Here is a 14,369-nt window from a genome sequence, read left to right on the forward strand (position 1 = left end):
TCACTAACTCAACGGACATGAATTTGAGCAAACTCTGGGAGGTAGGGGAGGAGAAAGCAAGCCTGTGTGCTGCGGTCCACAGGGTCACAGAGAGTCAGACACAACTCAGCAGTGCAACAGAAACAAAATCAATTTCTCTTCTAATAAACTAAAAGAACAAAACTCCCACAACTTAATTTCATTCTATCAAAGGTTTGTATAATTCACTTATGGAAAACTGCGAGTTTGGAATAATTACATACACAGCTTAACATGCTTAGAGTCCATGTATGTATTCTTGCCTCAGTTATCCTCTTTCTTATTAGTGATAAATCAAAGTTTTAAGTGATTATTTACCACTAATTCTATCAACCCTGACATCTGACATGAAGATGAGGATTATCAAAGTCAATCTTCTTACCAACCAATATGGACTAAAAGTGACCCAAAGTTAACCCAATCCATGACACCTCTCCTCCCAAAGAAGGTCTCCTATGGTCATTTTCTAGACCCAAACAAAACTGTTTTCTCATGAAAATAGCTTAACTCCCCAAAATTAGATTCCATCCCAAACTCTTTCCATGGAAAGGTCATATATATTTCAAACATGTGTTAACACGGGAAGAGAAACTTTGAGAAAACCTATGTAGTTGTTTTCTCTGAAGAAATTTAGGTAAAGTTTACAGTGTGATAAAGTAGGCCCTGAAACCATAACCACCTTCTCTTACTGAATGAACCATTCCAAAACAAGACTGCCACTTGAGATGTAATGTCCTATCCAGACTCTTTGGAGACACCAATCCTTGCCTTACTATCAATCTCACTGCATTCTAACTCTAAAAACCAGTAATCCATCTATGCTGTAAATGATAACCCTGTATCACTCAAAACATTACTTGCCAGAATAGCCATTCATAGATTATGTTAGATAGCAATTTTATAGCATATCTAATCATTTCATTCCAGATAAAATGAATGTTCATTAGCTTGTTCCTTCTCCCAATTAAAAAAAAAAAGGCAAATGGTTATTGAATGTCTTCTCTTTAGGAACAGAGTTATACAAAGAAGGTAGCCATTTATTGTAATAGCTACTATTTATTAAGCACTTAATATATACAGAGCTATTGATAATACTGGCTTCCCTGATAGCTCAGTTGGTAAAGAATCCGCCTGCAATGAAGGAGGCCCCAGTTCGATTCCAGGGTCAGGAAGATGTCCTGGAGAAGGGATAGGGTACCCACTCCAGTATTCTGGCCTGGAGAATGCCATGGACTATATAGTCCATGGGGTCGCAAAGAGTCAGATACGACTGAGCGACTTTCACTAGTTCTAGTTATTGATAATTTAAAAAAAAAAAAAAAGCTAAAACAACCAATTCCTTAACCCCCAAACTCTAAAGTCAATACAAGGGGAAAAAATGAAACAAAGTGTATTGTGTCACATTTCATTCTGCATAGAGAACTGGCATATTTCATTAATGCCTGAAGCAAGAAAGTAGGTCAACAATATCAAAGATATTAATGGTGCTAAGAGAATACAGAAGCAAAACAACCAAACTTAAAAATTATAATCAGAAATAAAAGTTATTATTGCCTAGGTCCTAATAAAAAATATAAATCAAAAGAAGAAAATGCCTGGAATATTTGGATAGTACTTTAATAATTTTATAAGAACTGTTTTTATAGTTAACAATTATCACAAAAGCAGGTTGCAACCTCAAAGTCATAATAAATTTAAAATCAATACTAAATTTAATTCTTCCTCATTCTCAAGCATTCATTGAAACCAAAAGGTGGTTCTTTTTTTCTTGGCAGAGGTTGAGAGGTAGGGGATTAATAACACAGATAAACCCCTAGCTAGACTGATGAAGGAAAAAAAAAAGGTACAAATTACCAGTATCAGGAATGAAAACAAGGACATTACTACAGATCCTACAGACATCAAAAGAATAATTTTAAAACATTATGAATTATTTGATGTCAATAAACTTGAAACTTAGATGAAAAGGCACAAATTATCAAAACTGATACAGGAAGAAACAGAAACTGACTAGCCCCATATTTTTGTTTAAAAGTTGAATGTATAATTTGAAGTGAAAGTCGCTCAGTCATGTCCAACTCTTTGAGACCACCATGGCCTATACAGTCCATGGAATTCTCTAGGCCAGAATACTGGAGTGGGTAGCCTTTTCCTTCTCCAGGGGATCTTCCCAACCCAGGGATCAAACTCAGGTCTCTCACACTGCAGGCAAATTCTTTACCAGCTGAGTCACAAGGGAAGCCCAAGAATACTGGAATGGGTAGCCTATCCCTTCTCCAGCAGATCTTCCAGACCCAGGAATCGAACCAGGGTCTCCTGCATTGCAGGTGGATTCTTTACCAACTGAGCTATCAGGGAAGCCCAATAATTTGAAACCTTCTCACAAAGAGATAACTCGTGGCCTACATGGCTTCACTAGTTAATCCTATCAAATATTTAAGGAACATGTACATGACCAAGTACATGACCAAGCAGGATTTATTCCAGGAATGCAAAACTGGTTTAATATTCAGAAATCAGTCAGTGCAATTCACCCTTTTAATAGACTAAAAAAGCAAAAAACATATAATCATCTCAACTGAGACAGAAAAACATCTGATGAAATTTAGCACCCATTCACATTAAAAAACAAAGCAAAACAGAACTCTCAGAAAATTAAGAATAAAAGGGAACTTCCTCAACCTGATAAAAATTATCTACATAAAACCAACCCCTTATTTAACAGTGAAAAACTGAACTTCTCTCCCTAAGATCAAGAACACTCAGGAAGTTAATACAACATGGTGCAAAGGTTTTAGTCAGCACAATGAAGCCAAAAAATTTTTTTAGTCAAGTAAATTATAAAGATATATGGGCTTCCCTGGTGGCTCAGTTGGTAAAGATCCCATGGAGAAGAAAATGGCAACCCACTCTAGTATTCTCACTGGGAAATCCCATGGACAGAGGAGACTAGTGGACTACATACAGTCCACAGGGTCGCAAAAATCATACACTACTTAGCGACCAAACCACAATAAAGATATATAGATTGGAAAGGAAAATTAAATCATTTGTAGATGATATGATCATAGTGAAGATGCTCAGTCATGTCCGACTCTTTGCAATGCCATGGACTGTAGCCCACCAGGCTCCTCCATCCATAGGATTGTCCAGGCAAGAGTATTGGAGTGGGTTGCCAATAGAGGTAGATAATTCTAAGGCATCTACAAAAGAGTTACTAGAACTAATAAACAAATTAAGCAGGTCACAGGACACAAAAACACACTGCATTTCCAAATGCTAATGACAAAAAAAAAAAGAAAATGGAATGTAAAACACCATCTAAAACTACATTAAAATATGAAATATTTAACAGATAAATGTAACAAAATATGTATGAAATCTTTACACCAAAAATCACAAAAATTGTTAAGATACTAAAGAAGATTAGGTAAATCAAATAATGTATCATGTTCAGGGACTGTAAGATTCTACATAGTTAAGACAGTTAAGATATCAAATGGAATAAGGGATGAAGACAATCATAAACAAAGTCCCACCCAGGCTTTTTTGAAACACTGATGAGTTTATTCTAAAATTTACACAGAAATATGAAGGACCTAGAATATCAAAATAATTTGAGAAAAGAATAAAGTTAAAGGACTTAACACTATCTTACTTTAAGAGTAACTATAAACCTACAATAACCAGTCAAGACCATGTGACATTCACTGATATCAATGGAATAGAATGTCAATAGATAGACTAACACATATTGGCCAATACAGTCACAAGATATGTATCTGAAAGAGGATCAGCATTCAGAATATATACAGAACTTCTATAATTGACAATAAAAATATAAACAACCCAATTAAAACATAAGCATTTGAACAGGTACTTCACAAAAGAAACACATATACACAATAAGCACATGAAGATTTTCAACATCACTAGTTATCAGAGAAATACAAAATAAAGTCAACGGTGAAATAACACTACATATTCACTAGAATGGCTAAAATTCAAAGGACTGACAATATCAAGTGTAGATAGGAGTGGAGCAACTAGAATTTGCATGTTTTCTGGGTACGAATTTAAAACAGTATCACTACTTTGAAAAACTATTTGTCAGTTTCCCACAAGGTAAACATTATATGACAATTACACTCCTACATGTTTTCCCAGAAAAAAATAAAAATATACATCCACAAAAAGACTCCTACACAAATGTTAACAGTTTTACTCACAATAGCCCCAAACTGGAAACAACCCAAATGCCCGTCAACAGATAAATGGACACACAAATTGCGGTATAAAAACAAAGGACTGCTACCTGCTCTCCCGACCCAAAAAAGTAAAGTTTAAAGAGAAAAGAGAATTTCATAATTTTCACTGGTTAGCATCACTAGTAATGAGACCTATTATGGGCCCCTGGTATCATGCTCTAAGAAGGGCACATACTTCTTTGGTATTTTTCCCAGCTATGCACAATACTTCAATCTATTTATGGGAAAAAAAAAAATCAGACAAATCCAAATTGTGAAACATTCTACAAAAACATCTAACCAGGACTCTTCAAAAGTGTCAAAGCAATGAAAGATATGAAAGACTCAGAAGTATCACAGAAGAGACATAGGAAATATGACAACTAAATCCAATGTGAAATTCTGGTTTGGATCTTGAATTGGAATAAAGGACTTTAGTGTAAAAACTGAATATCAGAGTCTGTAGTTCAATTAACAGTATTGTGCTAATGTTAATTTCTTCGTTTTTATAATTGTCCTACAGTCAACCATGGGTCAAGCAAGGCATTACCATGGGACAGAGTAAAGGCAAACTATTACTTTTGCAACTTTTCCACAAATCTAAAAATATTTCAAAATAAAAAGTTTAAAAAGTTAGGGGTAAAAAAAAGAATGAACTACCTACTGACAGACACAGCATGAATGAATCGCAACAACATTATGCTAAGCAAAAGAAGGTAGAAACAGAGTACATCACTGTATACTTCCATTTACATGAGATTCTGGAAAGGTATAATTAATCTGCAGTGACAAAAAGCCATGGGGCAAAGAGGGGAAGGAGGAGAAGTAACTTCACAAAGGCAGTGAGGGAACTTTCTGTAGTGACATAAAAATTCTCTATCTTGATTGCGGTGATGATGTTTGCTGGTTACACAGGCATATACATTTTGTCAAAGTCAATCTATATAATTAGAATGCATGTATTTCATTGTATGTAACTTATTCTTCAATAAAGTTTATTAAAATTTTTAAAATGAGTCCATGCTTAAAAGTATTTAACTAGAATAATTAGTGTATATTTTATATTGTAAACATAAAATACCATGACTGATTCTTAAACTGATATATTAAAACTTACGCACCCAAATTGTTCATTCAATAAATATTCACTGAGCAACTAATATACTCCAGATTTTAGGCCACACATAGGACATAAATGTGAAAAAGAAACTCCTTACCCTTGAGGAACTAGCAGGCTAAAGGGGAGACAAGCAAGTGAACAAAAACTGCAAGTGAATTACAAATTGCTCTGGGGAGTGATATACCAAGGTGTCAGGATTGCACAGAGAAGACAATGTCTCAGAAAGGCTTCAGAGAGAATATAAGCCCTTTCCAAGAATTCATCCTGTGAGGCAACTCCACTTATTTCAGGGATATTTATCCCAAATACTCAAAGCTTTAAAAAAAAACACTTCTTTTAGTCTTGTCACTGTACTTTATGGCACATTTTTCTCATGAAAAATCCTTAGTACTTCAAGAGTGTGGTTTGTTTGTTTAAAAACCAAAAGTTATTCAGATAAATTTTATGAATATTTATTATGGAAAACAGGTGGCAGTATGAAATCAGTAAAGTTGTTTTCCTACATGCTTTATGAAGTGAAGGCAATACCACAAGGATAGTAACAATGTTTTTCATCCAAAATAGAACTGCTGGAATAATATATAGTCTCTCGAGGGGGCTACTTTATTTATTTATTTATTTTTAAGGGGGCTACTTTAAAGAGCTTTGTCTTTTTGAGTGCTTAAGTCTTGGTTGGTTTGTCTGCAGGGAGAGGGGGAAGTGTGTATCACTTTCAAATTATACCTTGCTATAAATTGTCATTATTCAAAATATAATGTAAACTTATTATATTCACATATATTATATACATATGTATACATGCATGCTTAAGTCTGAATCTTAGTTCAGCCATATCACAACTGAATGTCTTTAGACAAAGCCCTCAAAATCTTAGTGTCGTCTGTTAAATGAAGACAATAGTAGTAGAATCTGCCTCGTAGGATTCTGTAAATATTAAATAAGTGATGTGAATGAGATAATCTGCATATTAAATGAAATAACCAATGTAAAGCACTTAGAACAGGGCTTGGCATATAATAAGTACCTAATAAATGATAATAATCACTATTATATATAGCGAAGTATATTGTCTAAACTAAGAATAAACATTAAAATATAAAGTAAGATTACAAAAAAAAAAGCATATAAAAAGAAGAAACCATAAGGTAGCTTTAAAGTTTAGAAACCAAGATTCAGTGACTTTTTTGTTAAACAAGAGAATTCCTTTTTAAATTATTCTATAGAATATACAGTTATGTCAATGCTCAGTAACAAAACGTACCAGGCACATTACAAGTTTCCAATGAATACTTATTAAACTACTTCAATACAGTAAGATAGTCTTAGTAACCAAGAAAAAAAAGTTTGTCACTTTTCAGCCCCATTAACTTCTATCTCTGCTTTAGTTAATACCCCTTTCCGCTGCCAAATGATCTTCTTTTCCCTGGACAGCAGAATTCTAGAAAGGAAAGACTGCAGGATTTTCTTCCAGTTTGGACAACAAGATCTATACTGAGAAAGCATAGTGCTTTTAACTGCTTTCTGGTAAGAATATCTGAAAGTATCTGTGTCCAATTGGAAAAATATAAAAGAATCTACTGCAAAAACAGCTTGGAGGTTAAAGAAAACTAAATAAATAACAAAGAATATAGAGAGAAGAAAGAGAAATTCAAATCAAGTCAGTGTATATTTTCAATATATAACTTGCTTGGTAAAATATACCCACATCCATGTAATAAGTACCTATAAACTGCATGTGCTCATTTTTGTACATTTTATATTCACTTATAGTTGCCTAAATTGAACATCAGATAGAGATTTATATAATTTGAGATGGAAGTCAATTTTCTAATACTGTTATATAAAGTTTCTGAAGATAAGTGAATTAATACATTTTAATGTTTTGTGTACTTAAAGACAATAGTTTTAGAGAAAATTTCTGAAAGACTCTGAGTTGTACACATGTGCAGGTACAAACATATAAACGTGTGCTCAACTCAGTTCTTCATCTCCTTTTTTTTTTTAGTCTATTTTTTTTTATTTGAAATAAAACTGATTTGCTATGTTGGTATTAGCTTCAGGTGTACAGCAAAGTGATTCAGTTATATATATATATATATTCTTTTAAAGATTCTTTTCCATTATAGATTATAAGATATTGAATATATAGATCCCTGTGCTGTATAGTAGATCCTTGTTGTTCATCCCTACTACCTCTGAAATTAAATGACATTTTTGCCAGACTGCAAATATTTTAATAAAAACTTCATAAGTTCTCAAAATATGTTGCAACTATTGGGTAATACATTAAGTATTTCAAATATATCTCAGAGATAGAACAGCAAAAACAACAATGCTGGTGTCTAAGGTCTATTTGATAAAGAAAAAAGTAATAGCTCTAGCTTTTAAAGTCTATACATAGCATATGTGTGATCATTTCAAAAGAAAACCAACACATTTTCCATTTGTCTTAGGAATAACATTGAAAATTTTAACTGATAAAAGTTTACCTGTGGTAGACAGACACAAAATTCCATCCTTGAAGAACAGCTTAACACAGTAAAAGCCAAAAGTGCACAAATATACATATTAATGCATACTTTCATTGTATCGTTTCTTACCAGGGCCTCTAATTTAGCACTTGTTCTACCTGTACAATCTAAACCTCAAGGAAATCTGATAATTCCAATATTCACATATGTCAATGAAAGCAGCCTGGTAACAAGAGCTTCTGGCAGCTAAATATGTGACTACATCAACAAGTGTTTATTGAAAGGTCCAGTGGGTTGTATCCAAAGCAGTAGTTCTTTAAGCAATCAGAAAGTGCTACTCACCAGCGAGTGTATAATCCATGTCAAAACCAAAACACTTTATTTTTTCCATGGCTAAACTCCGGTTCACAAACACCCTAAAGAAAAAAAAAAGAGTAAAAAATGATAACACTGTAGCCAAAAAAAAAAAAAATTCAATTCACAATATAAATTATTCAAGTCCTCCTTATACCATAGGTGACATCAGATACTACACAAAAATATGTGACTTTTCTTAATGTGACTTTATTTTAACAAAGCTATGTACTCAAGATTTCAGAGAATCAGTTTTCCTTCTCTAAGTTTGACCCCATAAAATAGCTTATTTCTGAGATTTTATAATTCATTCACTCATTTATAATTTATTTAGTGAACAGAGGTTCACTTAAAGCCTATCATATGCCATACAGTAAAGACATAAATATGAACAGATTTATTCAACAAATACTTACCAAATGCCTACTACATACCAGGCACTGTGATATGGCAGAGAACAAAAGAGTACCTGCCCTCACAGTACTTACATTTTAACCAATCTCTATCCTTGAGGAATTCAGCAGTAGCAGGAGAGAGGTTTAAGCAAATAATTAAAGTATTTCAATAAATGCTATAAAATAACATGCAGGAGATAGCACAAGTTGTTTGAGCTGATCTTAAACAATCAGTAGGAGTTTTCCAGTAGGACAAAGAAAGAAAGGCACTCCACAAAGAATGACAAAGTAAAGATAAGGTTTTTGCAGTGAACCAAAATACATTTACTGGAGCTGAGTTTTCTTTGGTTTTACTTTTCTGTTGCAAACGCAAGTTTTCCAGAAAAGGGAAAGAAGCAATAAAGGTTATGAAGCTAAAAAAAGGTAGCAAGGGTCAGATTAATGAAGACTTTGTGTGCCACACTAGAGAGATGGGACATTATCCTGCAGGCAAGAAAAAATTATCAGATTTTGATGAAATGCAATAAGCAGATTCAAACCTCAGAAAGATAACTATGAAGATACAACGAAAACTAAACATAATAGTATGCAGGATCATCATCATGATGGTGTTTTGGGGTAAGTTTCAATCATCTCTGAAAGTAAGGGTATCCCCCCTCCATCTCATCCCAAAGTTTGGTGGCCAAAATTACTGAATGGTTTATCCTCTTATTACCAAACCTTTTCTTTGTCTTCATCTCATAAGTAACTATGAGACGTGAGAATGCTACAAATCACCCAGGAAACTTGGTAAAAATAAAGATACCTGGGCTAGGCTTCTCCCACTGACAATATAGGTCAATAGTCTCCAAAGAGGAGTGACTGCACCTGAGGATATGAAAGACTCCCCTGGAATACAGAAGAAAGGGTTACAGCTTCTACTCAAAATTATCTCGTATTTTTAAAATGTCTAATTTGTGTAAGTCTTCTACTATACAGAAGTAATGACAGTAGTATATGTAATTTAAGTATGCACCCAGGGGGATGACTGTTCCATACTTTAACTGATGAAATACTCAAGTTTGGAAACCATTAATCTAGATAACAACTTAAAGAAAAACCTCTTCACCAACTCAAGAACTATTGTTTTAACTTTAATAGAAAGGTTTCCCTCTCATCTCAGAATGCACGCACCAATCTTATATGCAAATAATCAAATATTTGCTTACAATATTTTAACTGGTGGACTTAACAGGTCCTTGATCAGAAATGTTATTCTCTAAAAAATATGAACTTATTTCTCTCACAGTGTGCTATGCACACTAGATAAGCTTTATAAAACTCTTAGTCCCTGAGACAGATGTTATGTAAACATTTATACTTTCTTTCCCTAAGAAAATCTGTTATTCTGGAAAATCAACCCTTATTTTGATTGGGTTAATAATGGATGGGAAAGGAAGAGTAGTGAATAGCTGAAAGATACAGGGAACTAGAGGACAAAAGACACCTTCTCAAATCTTTTAAAAAATACCCCCAAACTCCAAATATATCACCATGACCCTTCTACCACTTAATCAAATTTCACTCTATTACTACCAACTGGAGCATCTACTTTATTATCACCTTTTTCAGTTACATAAATCCTTATGAAGGCACAAGAGAAGGTAAAGACACTGAGTAATGGTTTTAACTCTGGAAACACTGAAGCTGAGACTTTTCAAACACACTCTCAATTCAGGCTAGGGGGCCAACTGGATCAAATCCTTGATCAAAGCCCAAACAGCTGACATGCCTAAAATATTCTGTGGGAATTCAGCAGGAACAGACTGGGAAGATTTTTCTATCCAGGAGGGAGAGATATAGGACCACATAATAAAAGGAACAGCTTTGATTCTAACATAAGAATGATGCAAGCTGATTTTAGACACAGCTACAATCATAGACAAAAAGATACTTTGCTGGTATCAATCACTGCTAAAGGCAGAAAGAAACAGACCCAGCTAGATAATCCACCCACTTCTTTCTCGTCCAGAAAAGAGGTTAACCTGTACTCCTTATCACATTTTTAAGGATACAGAGATCATACTATTATCCTTAGGCATTGTCCACAGAAACTCTGGGAATGATATCTATCAGGAATAAGAAAATCTGTTGTTTCTGCAAAAATAATCATTGCTAAATATCCATTAAATCACACTCTTTCCTCTTTGACTAACTGGTCATTTTATTCAATCAACATGTTTGTTGAACACCTATTACAAAGCAGGTACCATTTTATGACATACATCCTAGAAGCTGTCCTTTAGGGAGTAGCTAAAACTAGTAAGTTTTTTTAGATGTCTAAAATTAGAAAGATGCTTTTCTATGAAACCAAATATCCTTTATCTTTTCATTTTCATTTAAAGTAAGTACCCCCACCTACAGAAGCAATTCCTGAACTTAAAAAAAACAATCACTCCTGTCTCCCCTATAATTTATTACTATTATGAAACAAAAGAAAAACCTTACATATATTCTCACCACTCCTTTTCTTTCCCTATTTAAGCTACAATATGGGAGAAGGGGGCAATAGGGAATTAAATCTAATTCATGCATGAATACCTAAAGTGCATAAGCAAAGCTGTGATGACAAAAGGGAACAGCTGCATTATAGATAACTGCAGTAATATATATGCCATGATTTATAAAGATAATAAACATCCAAATGCTGAAAGTATGCACTGACTTCAGCTGAGAGGCAGCCTTGAGCCAGAAATACCACATCTCCAGAATATAGCCTTAAAGCGAAACTGATCTCCTGGCATCAAACTAGTAAATATTCTTTACTGTTATTATATAAAAGAAAGTGCTAGGTGCTCTATCAATTAAAAGGCTGATTCACCATCTCACCACACTTTTAAAACAAAAATATCCTTATCTGCCTTGGGGAATCCAAAATTTTCTATTGGTCCCAGAACCTTTGACTGTATCTTCATTAATGCCTGTTAACTTGTGTCACGTTTCTAAATTATTAACCAGTGGAACATACTCCACGTCTCTAGCTTCAAGAGCCTGCATATACTTGTGAAACTTTCCAAAGCTTACTTTAAATAAAGCACAAAGCTGCCACTCTAGAAAGTACGACTGAACTAAGCATCCAACATTAAAATGCAATTATCAGTCAGAAATTCCTATGTACTAAGTCATTTGCAAGATATAGACTTGAGCATTAAAACAACAGACACAATCTTTAGCAGACAGACCAAGAAACACTATAAAACTGAGCACAGATGTCAACACAAAGACAAATGTAACAGCTTTTACTATCATACAGCACTGCAGTAAGGCATAAAACTTGAAGAAATGCTATCCAAATAAATACAGACATTAAACAAAAGAAATAAGACTATTAACATAATGTGCTTTAAGAACAGGAATCTAGTATTCTCACACTAAAGGAACATGAACATGCAATTTATTAAATTTGGAATTTTGTAAATAGCAAACTCTTAATGGTTTTGAGATTTAACTTGTAATTCAAAGCAGCATTACCTCATCTGTCACTGGTTGCCGTTCTGCAAAGTATAAAACTATCTGAGTCAACTAGTTCTTGAAGTCACATAACAGAATTCTTCTTCAAATTCCTAGTATAATTTTTGTGTGTGTGACTTTAACCTTACTTCAAAAAGACCGTTTTAGTCGGAACTAGGCCCCTCCACAGTATGTCTCTTCTGAGACAGTGCTGGAGAAAACACCTCTGTGTCTAATTTAACTTGTCATTGGATATCACTGTTGCTCCACATGAATCCATTTGGAATAGAATTTCTCTGGCACTGGTGAACTTTATCCCTAGCTCCTCCTCCTGCCCAGAAGTCACAATTTCCTGGCCAAAGGCCCAACAACAGTTACTGCAACAACAAATGAGACTAAGGATACAAGCAAAAAATCTCAGGCATGTTTTGGTTATGGGTTTGTGTAATTATATCCTCAAAGTTTGTTACAGTTACAAGCGCCTGTTGGAGAGTGCAAATTTAGATTATCAACCAAATGATGTATGTGAGTGTCTGCTAATTAACAGAAAAATGCTATAAGGTGAATTTTTGTTGAAAACCTAATTTGTATCTCTCTCCCCAAACTAGTCTCTATTTCAACCAGGGCACTCTCATTTCCCCCTTAAGTCTAAAACCTAGTTAACATCTTTTGATTCTTTCCTCTCCCTCAAATCCACAACATCTAACTTGCCTTCATTTAAATTTCCAAATGTCTCTAATCCACATCTTCCAGTCCACTCAAACTGCTAACAACCTGTCCAGGTCCCTCATTAACTCTTCAGCAATCATCTCTCAATGGCTCTGCCTGCGCACTAATGCCAAATTAATTGCTTTGAAGTAGTGCTACTCAAAAGTGGGGTCCACAGTCCAATGCAGATTTGTGAAGTGCTGTTACTGATTTAAGAAACTGCAAGTATTTAGAAACTTTTATAACAATTTGACAGAAAAGTTTTGTTTGTTGAACATAAAAACAAAAAATGTATACTTTCATTTTATGTCTCTTCATTTTTCAAGTAATTAATTTTTATCATAAGTATCAATTTCTAACAGAAGAGAAGTCTTTTAGAAGAAAATGGTTCTCCAACACAGATGAGAAGCATGGTCCTAAGGCCCAGCTCTAATCATGCTGCTCTCCCTCTTAATAACCTTTAGACATTCCTCACTGCTACTGCTAAGTCACTTCAGTCGTGTCTGACTCTGTGCGACCCCATCCCTGGGATTCTCCAGGCAAGAACAATGGAGTGGGTTGCCATTTCCTTCTCCAATGCATAAAAGTGAAAAGTGAAAGTGAAATCTCTCAGTCATGTCCGACTCTTTGCGAACCCATGGACTGCAGCCTACCAGGCTCCTCCGTCCATGGGATTTTCCAGGCAAGAGTACTGGGGTGGTGTGCCATTGCCTTCTCCAAGACATTCCTCACTACCTACTACCAAATACAATTTTAAAAAAAATCTTCAAGGAGTTCAAAGCTTTCATTATCCTTCCAAAATCAGTTTTATCTCACGTTGCTCCACATCATACACCTTTAGCTCTAGTTATTAAAATGAACTACGTGTTATTTCCTAAAAGTTCTCTGAAGCTTTGTTCATACTGTGCCCCATACCTGAAACGTCCCTCTTAGTTATCTCTACCTTATTTTTCAAGACCCAGAAATTTCAAGACCCTTGAAATTTCTTTAAGAAATTCTTCTGGCCATGCCAGAGAACTACCGTAACAATGATGCCCCTGGGTCTTAGATTACTTTTTTTATTTAATTAAAGATATTTCATCAACAACTAAAGTTCTAAAATGTGATGCATGTGAGCAGTTATGGCACATCTATATTTTATCATATACACAAACTAAGTGTTTAATTCCCCTATTCTTTACTGGATTATAATCTTGGAGAAAAGGATTTATTGCCTTCCCAACAACTAGCATAGGGCCTAGTAATGACTAGACACAATACTCAGCTGAATTAAAAATTAAACTAAAAAAAATTTAAACTAAAAACTTAATAGCAATTAGTGACTGCCAGAACTGTGGAGAAGAAGGAATGGGCAGTTTGCTTTGGGGGATAATAAAAATATTCTGAAATGAGTGCTGTTGGTTGCACACCTCTCAAGAATATACTTAAAACCACTGAACTGTACTCTTTAAAGAGTGAATTGAATGGTATGTGAACTATATCTCAATAATGCTGTTATTTAAAAAACAGACTGACAAGACCTTAGTCTGCCTTTACGATCCCATTCTTCAGTAAAAGAATGCTAGTG

At 34.4% G+C, this 14,369-nt stretch overlaps 1 protein-coding gene across 2 annotated transcripts in view; it reads right to left on the minus strand.

The window, feature by feature from the left end:
• Positions 1-14,369, minus strand: part of NT5C2 (5'-nucleotidase, cytosolic II) — a 101,944-nt gene that overhangs the window by 43,001 nt on the left and 44,574 nt on the right. For both annotated transcript variants that reach the window (XM_065923246.1, XM_065923244.1), the window contains exon 3: positions 8,199-8,272. In XM_065923246.1, the coding sequence (XP_065779318.1) occupies positions 8,199-8,272 (74 nt within the window). The remainder of the gene's footprint in view (positions 1-8,198; positions 8,273-14,369) is intronic.

Source organism: Muntiacus reevesi, chromosome 2 (genome assembly GCF_963930625.1).
Source record: "Muntiacus reevesi chromosome 2, mMunRee1.1, whole genome shotgun sequence".
NCBI classification, from domain to species: Eukaryota; Metazoa; Chordata; class Mammalia; order Artiodactyla; family Cervidae; genus Muntiacus; species Muntiacus reevesi.